The sequence below is a fragment of the Elephas maximus genome, chromosome 4, assembly GCF_024166365.1.
Source record: "Elephas maximus indicus isolate mEleMax1 chromosome 4, mEleMax1 primary haplotype, whole genome shotgun sequence".
Classification (NCBI taxonomy): domain Eukaryota; kingdom Metazoa; phylum Chordata; class Mammalia; order Proboscidea; family Elephantidae; genus Elephas; species Elephas maximus.
Window position 1 is genome coordinate 151,734,104 of NC_064822.1, and position 23,522 is coordinate 151,757,625.

The 23,522-nt window shown below is 33.6% G+C and overlaps 1 protein-coding gene across 11 annotated transcripts in view; it reads right to left on the minus strand.

The window, feature by feature from the left end:
• The window catches only part of CEP290 (centrosomal protein 290), a 100,704-nt gene that overhangs the window by 52,328 nt on the left and 24,854 nt on the right, over positions 1 to 23,522 (minus strand). For 9 of the 11 annotated variants that reach the window (XM_049884008.1, XM_049884009.1, XM_049884013.1 and 6 more), the window contains 14 exons: positions 23,055 to 23,167; positions 22,094 to 22,864; positions 21,793 to 21,885; positions 21,431 to 21,515; positions 20,728 to 20,870; positions 18,912 to 19,076; positions 18,373 to 18,522; positions 14,972 to 15,087; positions 13,493 to 13,595; positions 13,175 to 13,405; positions 11,093 to 11,266; positions 5,366 to 5,477; positions 2,270 to 2,475; positions 899 to 1,050 (listed from right to left, as the gene is read on the minus strand). In XM_049884008.1, the coding sequence (XP_049739965.1) occupies positions 899 to 1,050; positions 2,270 to 2,475; positions 5,366 to 5,477; positions 11,093 to 11,266; positions 13,175 to 13,405; positions 13,493 to 13,595; positions 14,972 to 15,087; positions 18,373 to 18,522; positions 18,912 to 19,076; positions 20,728 to 20,870; positions 21,431 to 21,515; positions 21,793 to 21,885; positions 22,094 to 22,864; positions 23,055 to 23,167 (2,614 nt within the window). The remainder of the gene's footprint in view (positions 1 to 898; positions 1,051 to 2,269; positions 2,476 to 5,365; positions 5,478 to 11,092; positions 11,267 to 13,174; positions 13,406 to 13,492; positions 13,596 to 14,971; positions 15,088 to 18,372; positions 18,523 to 18,911; positions 19,077 to 20,727; positions 20,871 to 21,430; positions 21,516 to 21,792; positions 21,886 to 22,093; positions 22,865 to 23,054; positions 23,168 to 23,522) is intronic. The other 2 variants (XM_049884010.1, XM_049884011.1) reach the window with 2 other exon arrangements.

Sequence of the window (23,522 nt, forward strand, 5' to 3'; positions counted from 1 at the left end):
ATTATTTCTTCTTCACAGATTGCCAGTGCTCCTTAACTTTTTCTACTGAAGTAGCAGCTAATCTCATAGTGATCCTATTCCTAGGCTGTTATCTTTACAAGAGCAGATGGCCAGGACTTTTCCCCTACAGAGCGTTGGAGGGTTCAAACCGCTGACCTTTCTGTTAGCAGCCCAGTGCGTAACCATTGTGCCACCAGGGCTATGAGTTGAAATCAACTCGAGGGCACACAAGAACAGCAGCTAATTACAAAAGGAGTATGAGCAACAAGTATCTACCTGGCACACATATTTACTCTTTACAAAGATTTTGTGTGCGAGGCTAGCTGAGCCTGTTTCCTCATGTAAAATGAAAACAATAACACTACTTCAGGATTATTAGGTGTGACTGTATGAGTTAGTACCTGTTTAGTACCTAGCGCAATGCCTATCTAGTACACAGCAGATGCCGAATAAATGTAAATTAAGTCAAAATCTGAATGCTTCATTATGTTTCTATAGCAACCTTATAGAAAACATAGAAGAGACACTATTACTTGTTTATTAAAGTGAAGAAACTGAAGTTTAAATAAATTAAGTGATTGCTTCTCCCAGAAAAAATAATTAGTATGTGGAGGGTCCAGGCCTCAGAAGGTCTTGATTCCAAGTTCAGTGCTTTCCACAATACTATTCAGATTCTAAAAAATGTAAATCTTGAGAGACCATTTCTTCTTCAATATTATTATTTAACCTTGTTAAATACTAACCTTGTTAATATTATTTAACTCTGTTCTTATAAAAAGAAACCAGTATCAACTGATACTAAGAATATTACCCTTCTTCTCCTATAATTAGGTTTCTTAAAGATAAACTCCAGCAGACACATATAATCAAACTAACTAAAAAGTTTGCATGTACTTACTTTGACACTTCAACTTTTAGTTCCATTTCATTCTTCTCTAATTCTAGAATCCGCTGCCTATCAGCATCATTTACTGCTTTGCTCACACTATCAGCTAATTCATCTCTTAACATCTGTTCCACTTTCTGTGCATCCAAATTGATTTTAGTAAGCTAAGGAAAAGAATCATGAAAAAAATGTTGAGATATATCAACGTTGGTGAGGTTTTCCTTGTAATTTAGTTTTTAGAATACTGCAATCTACTTTGCAATCTACTTTGCATCAGTTCACATACTGAATTGGGTGGGTAAAAAGGAGAATGAGTCAGGAACCAATTTTAGAAACTCTAGCTATATTTCAACCTACCTACATAAAAAAATTTTGTTTTTTGTTTACATATATATAAATATATAGCTATATTTCAATCTACCAAAAATAATTTATATTAGGCAACTCACTAGTAATATCTGAACCTCTGATTTTCTTAACTTGCTTGGAATGCAGTATATTCATTCTATTTTGTTGCAATTATACTGTATCACCTACAAGTACCATATTTTTATTCAAATAATACACACCTCCTACGACTGTTTGCCAAACGCTCCTTCTCCCCCTCGAGGCATTTTTATAAGCATACTATGCTACTATTTTTACAGCAACATGTGAAAAAAAAAATTGGCAAAGTGGTGCTTATGAAAATACCTCCTAGGGGAAGGGCACGTTTGGCAAACAGATGTAGAAGGCACACGTTATTTGTGTAAAATATGGTACAACCAAATGAGATAATAAAATCTTATTAATATAGATTTAAAATAAAGAAAGGTGATATATATGGTTTGGAACATATACTATTTCTCCAGGTAAGCAAGTGAATATTACAAGCATGCTACTTTGTCATAAATTGCTGAATATTTGCAAACTATATTTATTGCTAAGAAGCTTAATGACTCTGATCACATCAAAAAAGTCTAAACCCTCCTATTAGATTATAAACTCCGCGGGCTAGGATTACTGTCCATTTTGTTTATGGCTATAGTCCCAGTCCCCATATAGTGCCTAACATGCAATAGGCACTCAATAAATATTTATTCAATGAATGAATAGTAGTGGAAGGCAATTACATTATTAAGCAAATAACATCTTTCACATTAAATCTAATAATGTAATCTGGTGAGAAACAAGATCTCATTCACAGAAAATATCTGCTTTATTTTTAAATATTTCAGACTTAAAAAGAAATTATTTATTTATTTATTTACACGCAACACAGCCACTATATTAATACACTACTTCAGAGACACAAATAAGCCTCTAAAGAATAATACAATGTCTACCAAGTTCCAAGCTTAATTCTTTACTCACTAATTGCATGAAAAATTTATGATATCGAACCTCAGCAAATTTGGTTTCCAATTCAAAATTACGTTCTTCGATCTGTTTTAATGAAGTCCTTAGGTGTTCATACATTTTTTGAGAATGTTCAGCCCGCTGTCTTTCATTTAATTCCTTCATTTCCAGCATGGTGATTTTTTTTGAAATAGAAACGATTTCACTGTTGGTTACTGATTTTTTGGTCTTCTCCATGTCAGATTCATTTCCTACATGCAACAATATTTAAGTCAATCTCATGCTGCACATATCAAAATCCTATGCCAGATATTTCAGACGACCTATATAAGAAGGCAGTACAGTTCCAGGGAAAGCACATCAACTTCTTGAATTATGACAGACCTAGATTCCTGACTTAGCTCTGTTACGTCCTGCCTGTATAATGCTGAACAACTCATTTAATCTCTGTAGAACTCATGTTTTTTATTAATCTAAAAATTAAAAAAAAATTATTCCTCATAAGATCTTTGAAGTAACGCATTAAGGACTCCGTATAGGAAGTATCACATGTAGGGAATCAAAAAAATAGTAAATATATATATTTTTTTAACTGAAAGGAAATAAGCCGTATGAGAAGAGATGTGGTGAAGCACACGACTTTGTGAATATAAATTCAGTGACTTGATTTTAAAGTCTCATATATTCAAGTTGTAAAGTGTAAAAATCTGAAGCCATACAATTGAGGGATATTTCCAAATATGATCTTCTTGAACCACGAGTATTATTTGGACTTTGTACACATCTAGTATCAGTAAAATATTTTACATTCTTTAGCTAGTTGTTACATCCTAATTTTATATATGTAGTTGTATGGCTTTTCTTTCAATGCAACTCTGTGGTTGAATGAAAAGAGAAACAAAACCCCCCAATTTACCATGAAAACGAATGACAAAGAAGTATCATTAGTCACTTGCCCTTTTTTTCTGGGATGGAAAAAACGTTTACTTTTGCTTTGCAATGCTTTGCATAACAGACAGGCTCCAGAAGTGGGGGGGGGGAGTTGGTAAAGACTTTTTTCCTTTTTAGAGAGCCAATTAAAACTCATATGCTTAGGGAAGTCAATTATTTAAATGAATCAAACAGTAATTCACTTTGTAAAAATCCTTTATAACACCAGTAATGCCCTCCTATTTTTCTAGCCTCACAAGTTCAAGTTTTATAACTGGGTTTTAGTTCTCTTTTCATTCAACTACAGACTTGTGCCTAACGAAAAGCCATACAACTACATATATAAAAATTATGGTGTAACAACTAGTTAAAGAATGTAAAATATTTTACTGATATTAGATGTGTACAAAGTCCAAATAATACTCGTGGTTCAAGAAGATCATATTTGGAAATATCCCTCAATTGTATGGCTTCAGATTTTTACACTTTACAACTTGAATATATGAGACTTTAAAATCGAGTCACTGAAAAAGTAATACACACTTTTTTCAAAAACAAAAAAACTGTCTTGATGCCTACCTCAGTTTTAAAAAGCATTTTACTCTGTTCTGCATGTATCTTTAAAATATACTATTTTGGCAAAGCTGCTGCAAATAGTGATCTTATTGCTAACCACAGCAGATTACCAGAAGAGGCTAAAAGCATTAGAAAACCAGCCCATTATGAAATAGTCTCATTCAGGCAACCCTAAGCACCATGGATACAAGGGGGAAAAAAAAAAACTGCACTAAATATAGGAAGAACACAAAACTCCCTCCACATTCTATACTGTATTAAATTCTGCTGATGCAGAGGCAGGTCACAGGGGCTGAATGAGACAGGTTAGTCATCAAAGTGTTCTTGTCTGAATGTTTTAGACAGAGGGAAGGGCACAACAGCCCAACAATAAGTTCCTGGCTAAAAAAAAGTGAAGAAAGTGGCACACTTAAACAAAGACATAAGGCCAACAAGCAATGAAGAAAAGCTTTTAAAACTGCAGTGATACAGAGCCATGCATGGGAGAGATTTAGGTATTTGAAAATTAAGTAATTCCTATAGGGAATTAAACACTTACAGAAATAAGGTAAAATGAACCAAAAATCTACTAGACATGCATTAACTCTTTTATATCTTAGTTTAAAAGGTATCTTCTTTCATATTCAATCTCTTAATGAATTAAAAATTACATTTCTAAAATTAGCTTATCTTAAAATTCCAAATGTTAGGCCTCTCTAAACCACAAGTGTTAGTTACCAATTTAACCATGAATAGCATTAAAGCCCTAAGGTCTCATAACAAAAACACTTTATCCAAAGCAGCAGATTTATTTTAAAATGAGAAATCACAATGCTAGTGAGACAAAATTGTTAAAATGTCATAAACTAGAATGAGCATTTGAAAAATATGTAAAACCCTAGCAGGAGCCATAGAGATTTTAACATTCTCTGACACAGTAATAGCTCTCTTAGGTGTACATGAAGGTGTGCACTGTGGCATTATAAGCAATAACAAAATTAAGAAAAGCTAGTGATTTAATCACACAAGCACAGTAGGATATTACGTGATATGTACTTTTATATGTATGATGAATAAAATGTGGAAAATATTTTTGATATCTACTAAGTGAATACACTATATAATAATATTTAATACATTTATCATATTAAAGCATATAAATGTGAGCGCATATAATGTAATACAAAATATGTGACAATACTGTATTGGAATTATGGGCAAAAAAATTCCTTTCAAATTTTCTTCGATGTTTTATGTTTCATGTTGAACTTTTAATTTAAAAATATCAAATGATATATATTCCTAATATAACCTTACACATGGTGAAAGAACTCATAATACTATTTTTTAAAATACAGATATTTTGAAATTATCACCAATGTTATAACAATTGTTAAATGGTTCAAAACATCTAATGCTTAGTCACAAATGTTTAACATACATGATTTCACCAAAACTAATTTAAGAACAGAAAATAAAAATTGGGTAGGGATTAATATACGATATTATTCAACTGTCTGCTAAATTAAACTTTCAAGCATAGAGTTAATTTTTATCAAAGTACTTCCTTTTCGTCGGGTATAGAAAAGGAACTTTAAATGAAAAATATTTATTAGTAGATCTTAATGATTTCATACTACCAGAGTAAACATGTACCTAATTTAGTTTCTTGTTCCCAGGCTTGTTCAATAGTGTGAAGTTTTTCCTTGGTAATCTCCAGTTCTTTATTTATAGACTCCATTTGTTCTTTCAGGGATGCATTTTCACACTGAATAAGACAGACACATCACTGAGAAACAAAGCTGTAATTCAGACCAATACCACAGAAGTGACATTGCCTTAAGTTTATGTAATAAGTCCAAAAATGCAAATCAAGTTTTTTATAAAATTAGAAGTTCTTCCCAAAATAACAACAGCATGATAAACCTATACTGTGGTTAATAATACTTTCATAATACAAAATATTATTTAAAAACGAGCTGCAAGAAAAGGATCACTAAAATTCTGTATATCCAAAATAAGGCCCTCAATCTGTACTATCTTCACCTTAAAGCTGTATGTTCTTTTTGGCCAAGCTTGAGTACTCAGGGTTTCACAGCCTTCACAAACCAGTTATTGTTTCTCTCATTCACACAAATAGTTACTGACCATCCCTAACCTACCAGCAGCGACACATGCCGGTTGCTCATGGTAAAAAAAAAAAAAAGGACAAAATTTTGGCCTTCATAAGGCTCGTCATTTATTGCCTATGTGTATGTGTGTGTGGTAGAGGTTGGAGAGAGCGTGGAAGGCAGCAGATAATAAACAGGTAAACAAATAAAAAAATTATTTAACAAGGGAAGATCTAAAAAGAAACACGGTACTGATCCAGAGACTAATAAAAGGATGTACATATAGAGAGTGGTTGAAGAAGGTCTCATTGAAGGGAAGTAGAAGGAGTAGTATTGAGAATAAATCAGCCAAGGAAAGAGCCAATAAATTGGCAAACCCAAATGCTCTAAAGCAAGAAAGGATTTGGAAAAAAAATGGGGGGAAGTCTAAAGCAGGACAGGTTTTGGAATGTTGGAGGACCTGGGCATAGTGAGCAAGAACAAGTGAAGAGTGACAGACACTAAAGTTGGAGAGGTAATCAGGAGCCACAACAGGCAGCACAGGGTGTATCAGGAAAAGGAACTGAAACTTAATTTAAAGAATAATAAGAAATCATTCTGAGCAGGGAAGTTCTAAGCAACCATTCTGGCTGTAATGTAGAGAATAAATTAAAGTGGTAAATAGAAAAATCAGGGAAATTAGTCAAGAAGGTATCGTAGGAGTTCAGATGAGTGATGACACTGGTTTTACTAGGGTCACAGCAGTGAAAACGGAGAAAAAAGGGCACATAGGAATTACATTTAGGAAATAAAAATGACAGGAGAAAGGAATGACTAGAGAATAAGTCTAAGGTATCTGCTTTTGACTAACTGGTTAGATAATAATATATACTGAAAGTGGAATGATTGTGAGAAAAACATGAATTGGCTTTTTCTGAACACACTAAATTTTAGATGCCTATGAAACATAAAGAAACATATGAGTTGTAAACTAGGGTCATTCCATACAGTGGACCAGAGCTCTGAGAAAACGCCAAGCCGGAGACATAAATGTCGGAGTCAGTAGTAAAAACATATTTTAAGCCATCTGTTCATTTAATCTTTAATAAACAGAATGCCTACTATGTGCCTGATATTCTAAGCACTGGATTTCAATGGTAAACAAGTTCCATTCTGGAAATTTTATTTTAGCAGGGTAGCTGGAAAATAAGCAAATATAATTCAATGATTGATAATACGTGTTGTGAAGAATAACAAAGCATGGTAATGAAAGGGAAAAAAAGGGGAGGGTGTTATGATAGAAAAGCAAAATAAGGAAATAAAATGTGGCTTTCTGGTAAAGTGCACAACTACAACCCTGTTCTAGATACTGTAAAATACAGAAGGAAAAAAAAAAAAGGAAAAGAGGGATGAGGACGTTTTAAGTATCTTTCTACTCAATCATTTCTATTTCTTCCAGCCTCTAAAGATAACCCTGTGCTTGCTCAAATTCCCATCTTCTTTCCCCTGCCTGGTATCTTGCTCTTCTGCTTATTACCACTCTCATCTTCAATCATTCTTTCCCTATTAGCTTTAAACTTTCTTTTCCCCTCTTATTAAACTTCATTGGTCACCTTTATTTAAAAACAAAACAAACCCTCCTTCTAACCCTACCTTACTCCAGCTCTACTTCTCTTTTCTTCTACTACATAAAATTTCCAGTTTTTCTATTTCCTTATTACCTACTCTATTCTTTACATTTCGAAATCTAATTTTCATCACATCTATTCTCATGAGACTTTATTCTTAAAAGACATCAATGATTTCCTAATGACCATATTTGATGCACTGTGGCTCTACATCAATAATCACACTCTCAGTTCAACACCTATTAGCTCTAATGCTGCCAAAAAAAGGAGGTACTAAACACATAAAAATGAATAGAGTCCCTGTTATTAAAAGATTTATGTTCCTGTAGAGAAGGCAAATATATAAACAGATATAATGTGATATAAATAGTAGAACTATGTACAAAATACAGAACTAGTATAGGCAGTGGAGTGATTTGTTCCGTTAAACGGACCACAAATAACTGATGGCTTCAGAAAAAAAGGTAATGCCTGAACGAGTTTTGAAAGGTGAATAGAGATTCACTGAGCAGATAAACTGATATATTTTTGTAGGCAAAGAAAACAGCCTGTACAACAGAACATATGAAAGAAGGAATACTGTGTTGCAGAAAACTGATAGTTCAGTTTATAAAACATAAGTTGTGAGGCTTCTTAAAGCAGGAGATGACATGAGGTAAGTAGGGGACTTATCACAAGATGGACTTTTGGGAGCTTCTGATAAGTTTTAGGCTAGGGAGTGACATGTTCAGATTCATGTTTAGGATGATTATTCTGGTGGCAGTAAGGAGTTAAGACCGAAGATAGGGATATGAGCAATAGCTATCACAGTAATGATAAAGAATAAAACTAAGGTGTTGCCAGTAGAAATGAATGTAAGGAAAAAAACAAACAGACCCATTGCCATCGAGTCAATTATGACTCATGGAAACCCCACGTGTTACAGAGTAGAACTTCTACATCGGGTTTTCTTGGCTGCAATCTTTATGGAGGCAGATAGGCAGATTGCCATTGCCTTTCTTTTGTGGCGTCACTGGGTAGGTTTGTACCATTAATGAGAGCAGTTTGTGCCACCCAGGGGCCTTGGATATGAGATGTTTAGAATTATATCTGAGATGCAGCAAGTGTAGGAGAGAAAGAGACACTACAACTAACAGGTCTCTTAATCGGATGATGTATCTGGGAAAATGAGTACATTCAGAGTCTCAAATATATTGACTTTGAGGTAGCTGTAAATCAGCCAGGCAAAGATTTTCTAGAAAATAGCAGGCTATTTCAAAAAAAAAAAAAAAGCCAAACCCATTGCTGTTGAATCAATTCACTCATATCAGTCTTAAAAAAAAAAAAAAAACTACAAATGTTCAGCATTTCTTCCACTGAGAGGTAGAGGCTATGTCCTCTCCGATTAAATATGGGCAGCCCGTGACTGCTTTGAGCAATAAGGTACAGAAGAGGTTGACATTATGTGACTTCCAAAGCTAAGTCGCAGAACGTGATGTGGCTTACACCTTATTCACTAGAACACTAGTACTAGAGCAGTAAGCGGTCATGTGAGAAGTTCAAGTCCTCTGAGACTGTCATGCTGTGAGGAAGCTCAAGCATGTGGAGAAGTCATATATAGACATTCTGGTAAACAGTTCCAGCTGAGAATCAGCCTTCAAGGCAATCTAGCCCAGTTGCCGGATGTGAGAGACGTGCCATCCCCTCTCTGTCCTGTTTGAATTACTCCTGGCCCACAAAACCTATGAACACAATTAAATGGCTGTTTAACGTACTAAGTTTTGGGGGCCATTTTGTTATACTGCAATAACAACTGAAACACAGGAACTAAACAAATTTGTTGAAGTAATTAGCATATATGAAAAGACAAAGAAAATATATCAACATTTTTTTAAAGGTTCAAAATGATGGGAAGCTCAAGGACTGCACACACAATCACATGAATATTCCAGCCATAGAAAAAACCAAACCCATTGCTATTGGGTCATTTCTGACTCGTAGTGACCCAAAAGAACAGAACAGAACCGCCCCATAGGGTTTCCAAGGAGCAGCTGAGGATTTGAACTGCCGACCTTTTGGTTAGCAGCTGAGTTCTTAACCACTGTGCCACTAGGGCTCCATTCCAGCCATAAGAACCATCATATTATTGGTCATATTATTTCCCTGCTCAAAAATAGGCAAAGACTTCCCACTACCTATCAAAAACATTCCAAACTAATCTAGTCCTTCATGAATCTGCCTCAATCCTTTCCACTTAAAACTCAGATACATACCACTTGAAAAAATGAAGTTCTCACTTCATATTTTTCTATCTTTTGCCTTTGCCTGTGTTTTTCCCTCTGAGTAAAACAGTCAGTCTTCTCCACTCCCACCCTATGTCTGCATGTTAAAACTCTTGAAGGCTCAGCATAAACTGCACCTCCTCTGCCAGGTCAGAAATAGCCTCTTCTTTCTCTAAACTCCAACAGTGCAGTTACCTGTATCTCTCTTATGGCATTATCACTTGCTATCTTGTATTCTAGACCTGAGAATCAGAAAGACCACTTATGTTTTCATCTTTAGTATATAGGATAATTAAGCAACTTTAAAATATACGCCCCTAATTGTGTACAAAGAGGAAAGATGAGAAATAGTCTTTGGGAAAATAGATAAAACTAAAAAATACTCATTGACATATTATGTACCAACAATTTCCTTAGCTAGGATTTACTAATGCTACATGGAAGAGGGAAGAAGGCATAGAGAAAGGGAAAAAAAAAAGTTATTATCACATCTAAACATTCACAATTTTCTATAAAAATGAGCATAATAATGTTTTTGGCAAATGTAAACAGTTAACTGACCATGAATAATCCTAGACACTATTAATACATAATGACTCAGGTACTTTTGTTGGAGTCATTGAAAACTATTCGAAATGTTTTGATTTACTAAACACATACCAATAAGCAAGGAAAAGTGATCGAACCAAAAGAATTAGATTTCATCCCACTCCTATGAGAGGATCTTAGAAGATATAAACCCATATTGCTTATGAGCAAGACAAACAAATTAGGAACTTGTTTTACCTACTGGAAAAGGTATGGATATCAAGTGGCAAGAAAATAGTAAAAGGTTCTGAGCCATATTTACAGGTTGTTTGAATGAAACCATGATACTCCACTCTATAATAAAACAAGAAGAGACTAGTAGAGCTCATCCCTGGTCCCGGAAGAGCCATTAATAACTCATCTACTCTCAGCCACATCCATCCCAAGGAACAGAATCCAGGGACCATGAGAATAATTTACTCTGGGAACAGGGGTAAGAAAAAGGGGTAAGTATTTAATGACATGTCCTCCCTTTGACTACAATAACCTATTACCTGCTGCTTTGTCTTTTCTAAACACTTGCTAAAAAGAGGCTTGATTCAGCTAAATTGTGATAGTGGGCTACAGAAGACGACCTGGATGAAGGTGTCCAGAAGTCACTCTGCAAACTATAGGAATTATACATGTGTGTGTCATAATACTCAGGAACAAAATATTTACAATTAAATTTCACCCATAAATGATACCCCTTAAATTTTCAGTAACAGAACTAAATTTTTTTATATTAAAATCTACAAACTCTCGCTAAAGAAAAACAAAGATATCACTGAAGAAGAATGGGTAATATCACAGGGCTTAAGGATTATATAAACTTACCTCTAACTGCTCCAAGTTAGTTGTTCTTTGAACAAGCATATTATCTTTTTGTAAGATGTCCCTGTACTTAGCTGTCAGTTCATTGTATTGTTTATTGGCCAGTTCTAGTTCAGACAGAGAGACACTATTATCTAAAACTTTTTGGAGGGCTGCAATCTTGAAAATGGCCATTTCCTATGTAAGTAAGGATACACTGAGTTATTTTCATGTATTTTCTTCTGGTTAAGCACTAGCCACTTTGGGGAAAGATAAGTAAGAGGGATTTGAAAACCACTTAAAAAACATAAAAGATTTCCCATATAAGAAGAAAACATATAGTAATAAAATTAATTTCTTTCATATGAGAAATAACGCTATTTTGAAATCTTTAATCATAACAAAAATAAAGTAAATCAGCCATACCTCTTATAACTCCTGTCATCAACTGAAATTCAATTAATTTGAGGAAAGCATAATAAATAGCAAGAAATTATATCATTCAGAATGTATCTTTGGACAGCTTTTATAAATTTCATAAAGTTAAAAAACAACTTGCCTTTTTATAGCTGAATGGCAAAATTAGCATTGCTGTAGTCAACTTTTACAGCTTAACATTTTTTGCTTACTACAGTTCGACTAACTTTGTAACAAAAGAAAACTTTATTTTCACACGAAGAAAACATTATTTAGGGAGAAAAAACTTCTCTTCATCATAGTTGTCTGTAATAAATAATATCAAAGTGTTTATGTTATTTGATTCATGTTCTACTTGTCAGCTATTATTGTTATTAGTTGCCATCACAGAGCTATTAAAAAAAAAAAAACACTACTTAAAGGCACTGCAATATTTCTGTAACACCAAAATGAAAAGTTTGAACTTTTAGTTCTTTCCAAGTAAGTTGCTCTGTGATAAAAATTACAGACACAAGTTGAATAAAGACTGATGGATACTGATAAAGAATAAACAAGGAATAACCAAATTTACGGTGTGAGGAAGATAAAGAATTTATGATTATAATCCATTCTGAAACAAGTAATGAGGGACATACAGTAAGTCGGGGATATATTGTTGTGCCAGAAAACAACAAGGCTTGGCTCAAAGACTAATAGATCCTTGTCAAAAGGACAAAAAAGCCAGCATTACAGGGATCTCACTGGCCAAAGTTGACAGAAGAGTAATGACTCCAGGTAACTGAAGCACAATGACTATTTAAAAGTCTAGAAGTCTGTTATATGATATTTTAAAAAAAGAAACCTGAGGGGAAAACAAAAATAGGCATGGGCAGAGGACATCAACTCTGTATTCTGAAGACTGGTAATAAAAAAGGAAAAAATGAAGCATTGATTTTGTTTTATAGTAGGAACTATACTTCAAGACAACCAAATAGCCTGAGCTAAAGAGGAACAGCTCTATTTGAGAAAGCAATGTCTGCTAAGAAATGTAGAAAATGATATAATAAGAACATCACAATTTTGAAACTCCAAGTGAAATAATTGAGTCAGGTAACAATCATCAATGAATGCTAAAGCCATTAGGAGGGTTGACAAAGAATCGGTCAATTGTGTGGTATCGAAATATCACCAAGCTGTTGACTAAATCACTTATTAATGAAGATACACAGCTGTCTCTCTTTTAATACAGCATTCAATCATGAAATGTAGGGCAACCGGACATTACGTCTCATGAAGTGGTTCAATATATAGAACAACACTTACGAAGAACTCTTGACAAAATATTTAACTTGAATCTAATTAAGTCTTCAAAGCTTACTTTCAGTAAATACAAGGGGTACAGAAACAAGTTAAATGACACAAGGAGAGTATCAGACAAATGTGCGCATGGTCTATTAATCTTGTTAGCTGTGATGAAAGTACTGTGGTTATGTAAAAAAAAATCATAAGTTTTCAGCAATGCACACAAATATTTAGGGGAGAAACGTGTGCAGCTTAAATATCCCTACAAGAAACAGATGAAATAATTATGGTGACACATTAATAAATGTTAACTGTTAATCCAGGTGATGACTGTTCATGACACTATTCTCTCTTCTGTGTACTTCAAATTTTTTATAATAAGAATCAAAACAAAAAAATCAGATATACCTTAAATCTTTGCAAGCATCCAATTTTTTCACAAACTTCTACTTCCATCGATATCAATTCACTCTTTTGTTTTCCATTTTCTTTTCTAAGTTGTCGCTCCATTTCTACTAAAGTTGTATACTGCCTTATGAGTGACTTTTCATTCACTTGCAAGACAGTGATTTTTCTACTATTTTCTGCAAGTATTTTTTTCATTTCATCTGAATCCACCTGAAGAGCATTGAGCAGATTCTGCCAAAGACATATTTACATTATTTGTTGAATCTAGCTCTTAGTTTCTTCAGTATTATATACTGATCTTAAAAGTGTTTCACTTACATTATATTCTTTTACTTTTATAGCATCTTGTTGGATTTGATCTTCAAGTTTTTTCTTCTCCTCTTTCACTGTTTCAGACTCTTTCTTCCAGGTCTCCTTTTCACTTAAAAAAACAAAAAAAATACAGTAAACATAATAAAATGCTTTAATTTTAGGAAGAGATAACTCTACATTATGGAAATTTAAAGTTTTCTTAAAACAACAGAGACATCATAGCTACATGGTAGCTGATGACATTAAAGTCCAAATTCCATTCAAAAGGGTAACAACTGAAACTGGGTCTTATAAACGTTTTATTAAATATAGATTAGAAAAATAATCAGTATTTCAAACTAATTCTGGAAATTAAGACTCAATCTGACCCTACTCTTAAGTTTGAATATTAAGTATTTGTAAAATAATTAGGATGCAAACAAAATTAGAAATAATTAAATTTAAAAGAGGGTGGGGAAGACATGTCTGACTACTTTTCTCACTGCCTCCAACTGACTGGCATAAATCTATAATGGTGGCATCGTTCTCCTTGTCACTAAGTGGCTCAGACTTAGACTTAAGACCCAATTCTGGCTAATGAGCCCTGAATCAAAATTGACTAGAAGCCTCTGGAAATTTTTTTTTTTAAACCTATAAATAAAAAGCTATGTGTAAAAAAAATGTCCCTTTTCTTTAATGGGCATGGTTCTGTCCACCTTGGACTCTTGCAGCTATTTTACAACCAAAGTAGAAGGTAAGGACAACCCCTGCTCTGACACACACGGGAGGTCACCATGAGTTGGAGTTGCCTCGATGGTAACTAGGAAAAAAAAAAGTGCGACCTACCCTATAACTCTGAGAACACACTAGCTTTGGGTTTCTTGTTAGATCAGAAAATAATCACCTTCAGTGTTTAAATCACCTTTGGTCAGGTATTCTGATACATACTAAGCAAATGATTCTACAGATTATAGATGATTTTTTTAAAATCAAATGATGAAAGGGGTAAGGAGAAACATGTTAGTTCCCTATGACAATATATGTAAAATGATGATGGCGGTGATGATGAAAGATGCTAAAAATAGCTGACATTTGCGTGGTGTTCATAACATGCCATGTACTAAACTGAGCATTTTCATGTATAACTCACTTAAGTTTCATAACAACCCTATCAAGAAGGTATTCCCATCATGGAATTTTACAGATAGGAAAAATGAGATACAGATAGGTAAAATAACTTGCCCAAGGTCTCATGGCTACCAAATGGAAATGTCTGAATTCAAATCCAGACAGAACAATTCCAGACAATGGATGGGCTTCTAATGATTAAGCTACAACACTATCTAAAAATCTGTTCTTGACAGGTCACCAGTTTAAAAAAAAAAGTAGACGGGGAGAGGCAGAAAAGGAAAAGTCAAATGAAATATCTAAACATCATTTATGTAACTTTAATCATGAACAAGAATATACATACTTATATTTATAAAGTTTTGCTAATACATATACCTTAGATATTCTTTATATAATAAGCTTTGCTGGTGACGAATTACTGCAAATTTTCTGTTATAGTCTTCAAGAGAATCTTCTAAGTTCTTTAACTTCTTTTCTTTATTTTCTATTTCCTAAAAATTGAAAATGAAATAAAAATGAAAAAGGCATAAAATATACATTTTAAATTTGAAGATACATATTTATATTGACAGGATTTTAGAAAACTATATTTTTTTAAAAAGTCAACAAATTCATAAACACTAGTGATCATTTATATAATAGGTAAAATATTTTTATCATATACGACTCGATAGCACTGGGTCCGGGTATAATAACAGTAAACACAAATTTTCAAATAAAATAGTTGCCATAAACACAAACTTTTATTAGTTATAATAGTTACAATAAGTACAAATTTCTAAAAATTTATAGAAAAAAGAAAGAAAGGAACGAGTAAGGTGGGAAAAAAAGAAAACAAGGAAAAGGAGAGATAGGAGAGGGTGTGATTTCAAAGGCATAAACAAAGAGAAAATGAATAAGAAGGGTCTGTTACAGACATGTAAGAGAAAAGGACTAGAACTAAGAGACCTCGTTGTTCACTACTTCCCAATTGTACGTCATTAGCATTAGTCAATACTGAGCTACAAACCCACATTTCTAATGCCACATTTCCATGTAGATTTTTTTACAGATACATTGAATTTACCATGACTCAGACCAAATTATCTTTCTCCAACACCAAATAATTCACTCCTCTTACGTTTGTATTTTTAGTTATACCAGTATCAAGTATTCAATTTGCTACCCTAGAGAACTTTTTCTTTTCTTTCCCTCATCCTCCATGCGTCATCAAGTCTGTGAAATTCTATTTTTCCAGGATCACTGATACCCGTCCCCCTTCTGACCTCCACTATTCAACTTTAGCACAAACTTTCTTCAACTCTTACTATACTAAAAACTCCTTGCCGTTGAGTCAATTCCAACTCCTAGAGACCCTTTATAGACGCTGACTGCCATATCTTTCTCCTGAAGAGTGGCTAGTGGGTTCAAAGTGCCAACCCTCCGGTTAGCAGCTGAGCTAGCTACTATGGCTCCTTCAGAAAATACTAGACATATATTTTAATTCTTCCTCAATCTTTAGTAGTCTAGTCTACTAGATACTAGCAGTGGCATGGAAAATTGATGGAGGATCTATATAGATCTGTATCTATAATAGCAGTATGGATCTATTCTACTACTGGTATCTTTGTAAAATATAACCTGTTACTAAAACATGTTTCTCTTTTGAGTTAGGATTTACTACAGGATAAAATCCATTCCCTTAAAATGGAACTCAGGGTCTTCACAATGAAGTTTCAACATACCCTTACACACTCACCTCTAGTCACTCAGCCCCACATACCCTTTTGTGTACACACTTTCATGTCTCCACTCAAATTACCCTCTTCAAGTGATCTATTTTAAAGTTGAAGAAATTGAGTCTTAGCAGATTAGGTCATTTACTCAACATCAAAAAACTCATCAGCACTTGGCAACCATAAACCAAAACCAAACCAAACCTAGTGCCGTTGAGTTGATTCCTACTCATAGCGACCCTATAGGATAGAGTAGAACTGCCCCATAGAGTTTCCAAGGAGTGCCTGGTGGATTTGAACCATATACCAGCATAAATGCCAAGCTCAGTGCTAGCTCAGTGCTATATGTAGATTCAACATTTGAGGTCAAGTCTCTCTGACTCCAAAGGCCTTAATATTTTCATCACTTTATGCTGCCTTAGGAATGGGAGTCTAAGTATTTGCTTTGTCACTCTGAACAGGCTTTCACACTCCCAATCTGGTGCTCTCTATCTACCATAATTGACTCATACGCTTTTTCATATAAAACTGAAAACAAAACAAAACCAAGATTCTTAAGTCAAATAACAGGAAAACACTATACTGTCATTCAATGCACGCTGACAGCATCCTTATATTGCAAGAAATAAGAGAAAGCATAAAGAGTGCTGAAATTATAAATTTAAAAGTAATGCCATAACATGAAAAAGAGGAAGACCCTCAACGAGCTGGATTGACACAGTGGCTGCAACAATGGGCTAAAGCATAACAACAACCATGAGGATGGCCCAGGACCGGGCAGAGTTTCATTCTGTTACATGGGGTCGTTATGAGTTGGAACCAACTCAATGGCACCTAACAACAACATAATATAAATTATACAATCATATCATGATAAAAGTTTAAGGTTGTCTCATTACCTGACTTAGATAACATAAAAATTTTAAGACTCAGAAAAGTAATAATTAACGTACTTTCTAAATACTAAAACAGGTATTTGATAATAACTCATGTATATTCACCAATAAACCATCTAGGAGAAGACGACAAACATGCTAATAAACAAAAACAATTTTCATTGATTTTGACTAATTTTTGTAATTATACTTATAGTATATATGATATTACAGCTATTCATACTTCAAATGAAATAATGAGAAGCCTCCCTCGTTAACCCAAACCAAACCCACTGTTGTCGAGTCGATTCCAACTCGTAGTGACCCTACAGTGATCCTATAGGACAGAGTAGAACTGCCCCGTAGAGTTTCCAGGGAGCACCTTGCAGATTCGAACTGCCGACCTTTTGGTTAGCAGCCATAGCACTTAACCACTACACCACCAGGGTTTCCTCCCTCATTAGGCCATTCATAATAACATGACATAGATAGCAAAACTAAGAAATAAACACAGGACAAGAGTACTCTTTCTAAATTGCTGATGGACTAACACTTTATAGAGAAAAAAGAAGATATAAAAGATAATTTGGTTTAAAAGTTTTTTCTTGTGATTAACACAGAAAAAGGTTCAATTCTACTTATGACACTGAAAAGCTGTGTCCCACTTTACTCTCTTGCATTGCTTTTCCAACCAGCCATAAATAAAAGTGTGCACCTTATTTACACATCACTCACTACCTTATAGTAAAGGAGCCCTGGTGGTGAGACGGTTAAGCACTCAGCTGCTAAATGAAAGGCGGCAGTTCAGACTCACAAGCCGCTTGGCGGGAGAAAAGACCTGATGATCTGCAAAATCCTTTGGGGCAGTTCTAGTCTGTCCTATAGGATTGCTATGAGTTGGAATCAATTTGGCACACAATAATAATAATCTTATAGTAGCTACTTGTCATCCTACTCATCAATTATATATTTCACATGACTGACATATAATGTCAGCAAGATGTGTGGTCATGTCTCTCATGCAGATGAGTGGAATAAATTGGTTTTAGTCATAGTATTCCATCCAACTTCAAAATTCATTAAAAATATATCTCACTTTTAATATTCTGAGAGCTCAAAGGAATACAGGAAGATTAAATTATGAAACATATCATCAATGGTTTTGGTTATTCACATGTAAATTTACCTGTAAGAGATACACTAAATATTCATTCTGAGAATTAATGATATCGGCACTAGATGGTGCTATCCCATCAGGTAAGTCTACTCCTTTGAAAACAACATTTGATCTTTCTGATTGTCGTAAAAGAGCGGTCTCTTTGTCAAGATGATCTATCTGAAACAAACAATCCAGGGAAGAAAAAAATCAAACTTTTGCAACCAAAGAAAGACACAATTAAAAGCAGTACCTTATGCACCATGTTTTTTTTTCTACTGAGTATCTGGAAAAGTATACATATATGGATGCCCTGCCAGGAATTAATTACACAATAATTTCTACTGAGAAATGTCTAGATATAAGATTTAGAATATTTGTGTTCTTTTTTATAAGATATTTATTTTTTCACTTAATTTCATAAGAAAAATCTAAACACGAGTTTACTTAATGCTAAAAGATTGAATCCAACGGACATTTTCTCATTAAATAACCATTAAAAAAAAAAGTTCCATATTAAACCTAGGTTTCTATGCCTAACATTTTCTTCTATTTAGTGGAATTCTCACCTTTAAATTTGCTTTAGCCAACAGCTGTGAATAATTTATAGCCTCCTTCCGAGCTTCCCTGAGCTCTTGTCTTAATTCTTCATTCCTTCCAGTAAGTTGATCAACTTGGGCTTTCAAATGAAGACTGGCATCAAAGATTCCTTCTGCATTCTTTGACTCTATAGCCTAATGTATTTTGATTACATCGAAGGGGGGGGAACACTATAGTCATAGTTTGAAAAAAAGAAAAGGATCTATCTTTAAATAAAATCGACATTTAAGCATTTTACTATTTTAATTGCCATGCATAATAACAAGATTTGCCAATTTAACTTCTTATTTTTGAATTTAAGTTTATAAAACTTAGTTTAACTTATACCACCTACTCAGATTAACAATCAAGAGCTGTATAGGGAGAGAGTTTTTAAACCCTACTGAAGTTAAATTGCTATTAATTCAAACCTGACAGTTATAAACTTAGGATGTTAAAGGCATCCCTACTGTAATTACAAAAAAAGTATCTAAAAAATACACACAAAAGGAAACAAGAAGAGAATCAAAATGCTTCACTATAAAAATCAACTAAACACAAAAGAAGACAGTATTGGAGAAAATGAGTGAGAAAAAAGGTATAAGACGCAAAGAAAATAAATAGCAAAATGGCAGAAGTGCTTCCTTATTAAAAGTTATTTTAAATGTAAATGGATTACACTTCCAATAAAAAGGCAGAGATTGGCAAAATGGATAAGGAACATGATCCAATTATATGCAAGAGACCAATTTGAGACTCAAAACCACAAATAGGCTGAAAATAAAAGAAAGGAAAAAAATATTCCATGCAAATGGTAATTCAGAGACAGCTGGAATGGCTATATTAATATCAGACAAAACAGGCTTTAAGTGAAAACTGTTATAAGAGACAAAGAAGGACATTATATAATGATTGAGGAATTGATTCATAAGGAAGACATAACAACTATAAACATATATGCCACTAACAACAGAGCACTAAAAGATATGAAGCAAACACTATCAGAACTAAAGGGAGAAATAATTCTACCATTATATTTAGAGACTTCAATACATCACTTTTAATAATACACAGAATATCTAAAGAGAAGGTCAATAAGGAAATAGAGGACTTGAACAACACTATCCATCAACTAGACCTAACAGACATATACAGAACATTCCATACAACAATCACAGAATACACATTTTTCTCTAGTGCACCTGGATCATTCCCCAAGATAGACCATATGTTAGTCACAAAATGAGTCTCAATAAATTTAAAATGATTGAAGTCATACAAAATATCTTCTCCAGCAAGAATGGAATGATTCTAGAAATCAGTAACAAAAGGAAAACTGCCAGAAGAACAAACAATCCAGGGAAGGAACAGTACCAGAGCTCCTGAAAAGTGAGGATAGCGAGGCTGACTCACTTACTTTGGACACATCAGAAAAGACCAATCCCTAGAAAAGGGTATCACGTTTGGTTAAACAGGGGGTCAACAAAAATGAAGGAAACCCTCACTTAGATGGATTGACACAATATCCACAACAAGGGACTCAAACAGACCAACAATCATGAAGATGGCATAGAACTTGCCAACATTTCACTCTAATAGATGAGGTCACCATGGGTTGGAGCTGACTTGATAACACCTAACAACATATTTTACCATACACACACACACATACACACACACAAAATGATGTCAAACTTCTCAACAGATTAGAAATGATGGAGACCAAAAGACTGTGGAACATCATCTTTAAAATGCTGAAAGAATAAAATAAAACCATTCACATGGAAAAAAAAAAAAAAAACTTACATTAACTAGTCTTTCAAGGCTAGGGATAATTAGAGATGTTTCTCCTCCTTTGATATCGGGGTCCTTCTGCATTTCTTTAATAGCTTGTAATATTTCCTTCATACCTTCTTCAAGTTGCTTATTTTCTTCAACTAATTCTCTTACTGTAATTACATATTTTTCTCATTTAATGAACAGATCTTTATTTTAATTTACACCATTCTATACAGATACAGATAAAGAATATTTTACATATAGGAAAAAATACCCATTTGGAAAATACAAATGTAAAAAAACGTTTTAGAAATTAAAATACAAATACATTTTGTAAATAGTTGAATTAAATGGTAAATCTATTTAAGTCATATGCATATATACATACACTATATCATAACTGAAAAAAAAAATCATAACCATACTTGTGCCATAACTTAAACAATGATTTATATCAAAAACAATTTAAGCTGTTTTCTAACTTCATTTTCATTAAAAGAAATGCTCTTATTCATCCTCACAAAAAATTCAGATTCGAATATTTCCTGACAGTGAAAATAGTTAGGCAAACAGACTAAACGAATGAGAGACACCGAGTGTTATACTTGAGAATAGTAAATCAGGATAAAGCAGGCTAGAAAACAGAGAATGTATCAAAGTCCCATGACTCTAAGTACATAAAAATATTTCTTTTAACATACACAGAAAAATAAGAGTAATAGCAACTTACATTTATTCTGAAATTTGGCTATTACAGTTCTACTTCTTTCTAAATCTCTTTCCTTTTCGATTAGTTCTCTTGAAAGAAATTCATTCTAAACAAAAAATAGGGTATAGTTGATTTTCTTTTTCTAAAATATTGCAATGATATATAGTTCTCAAGTTAACAAAGTTTCATCAATTGAAGTATAACATAAGAGAACCAAGTGATAGAAAAATGGCAGCAGTCATAAAAAAAAAATCTGAAGAGCAAAACAGATGGTGATCTTCCTCTCACCTTCTCCCTTTCTGCCCATTGCCAAAGGCAAACAGATACAATTTTTTTTTTTTAGTACCACAATCATCTTTCTTAACAGTCTGCCTTTACACTACCTGTTCTGCCTGGCTTCTATGCCGTTCAAGTTCTATTTCTGCACTTCTATTCTGTGCTTCTTTGATCAATAAATCTTGTGCTATGACTTCATTCTAAAGAAACATTCAATAAATTAGGCAAGTTAATAAGTTCATACCAAATGTGTTGCATTTGTAGACTTTTTTAAAAAATAGAAAGCATATAAATTAGTATTAATGTACAAAAAAATTCTTATAACTGTTAAAGAACTGTGTTAGAGAAGTTATAAAAAAGAATTAATAAAAAAGCAATCATAGGAATGTAATTTGTGCAAAAGCTCACCTGCGACCTAAGACATACTAGTTCTCTCCGTAGCTGTTCTATAAGATTGTCAAGTGGGTCTACCTGAGATAATTTTGACTGTGTGGTAATAGGCACAGAGTCCGGAAGATTAACTTCAAACTCACTTTTTAAACTCTCTGTCTGTAAGGATACTTCTTTTTTTCTTACATCTTCTTTCAAGCTGATATCAGCATATTTTACTTGGGTATGAACCTCTTCATTTTCTGATGCTTCTCCTTGTGATTTATTCATGTCAGTGCTATTATCGTGAATTTGTTGACAAAATATTGCAGATTTCTGCCTAAGTGATAACCTCTGCGTTAAGTCTGAAGTTGTTGATAAAGCTTGAAAAGAATCACTTTTTTGTATGAAACTAGTCTTCTCTAGTGCTTGTTGACTTCTTGACACTTTCTTCAGACAGGCATCAGAAAAAGAGCATAAACGGTCATTTATTTCTTCATAGCTCTCCCGACTAAGGGTACTGACTAATGATTCTAGATTCCTTAAAGACTGTAGACATGGTGCTTTAAAAATCTCTCTGATTGTAATCGTTTCTGGAGTTGAATTAGCATCTTTTACTTGCACGGGTGAAGAATGTCTAGTTAAAGAGGCAAAAGGATTCGCTCCACTTTCTATACTACGATGAATTTCAGGTAAGATTCTTGATAATGGTCCTACGGTCACACTGTCTTCTGGCTCACTCTGATCTGACCGTGGAATACTGAATGATGATCTCCTATGCGGCAGCTCTATTTTATCTGAACGCCTAATCTGTATTCAGAGTAAATAAGGTCTCATTAATCTTTGGGTCAACAGGTTATTTAAATAAGCAAACTTTTTTTTCCTATTTAACAACTATAAAAAAGCAGATGTTCAAAATGAGATAATGGGGGGGAAATGAAAGCATTGATAATAATATTTTTCTTCATTTTCTTTACCATAGCAATACTTTGCTATTTACCTTTGATCGAGCTTCACTAATATTTTTGAGGCTCATGAAATCAAATTTTCTTTCTCCTGTTCTACTCTCTTGAGAAAAGTTTTCAGTTAGGTTCAGGTCCTCAATCATCAATCCTACATATAAGAGAATCAAACAAATTAAAAAACATAACTCTCCCACTATTCCAATTTTTTTAATTATTTAAAACTAGTATCAAATTTTAACACAAAAAAAAAGGTAGAGTTGTTTCAAAATCCTTGATCCACATGGTAGCCAATTATTACAACCTTCTAATCTACCTCATTTTTAATAAGCTATTAATAATATGAGAAACTAATCTGAATTCTTATTTTCTCTATCACCTTTTGTGCAGTCTATGTTAAATGTACCAATAGGTACTAGAATAGTTACAAGACATGTACAAAAAATTAGATGAGAATCATGAATAACGAGTAAGTTAGTTAATACACTAATAAATTACGAAAATTC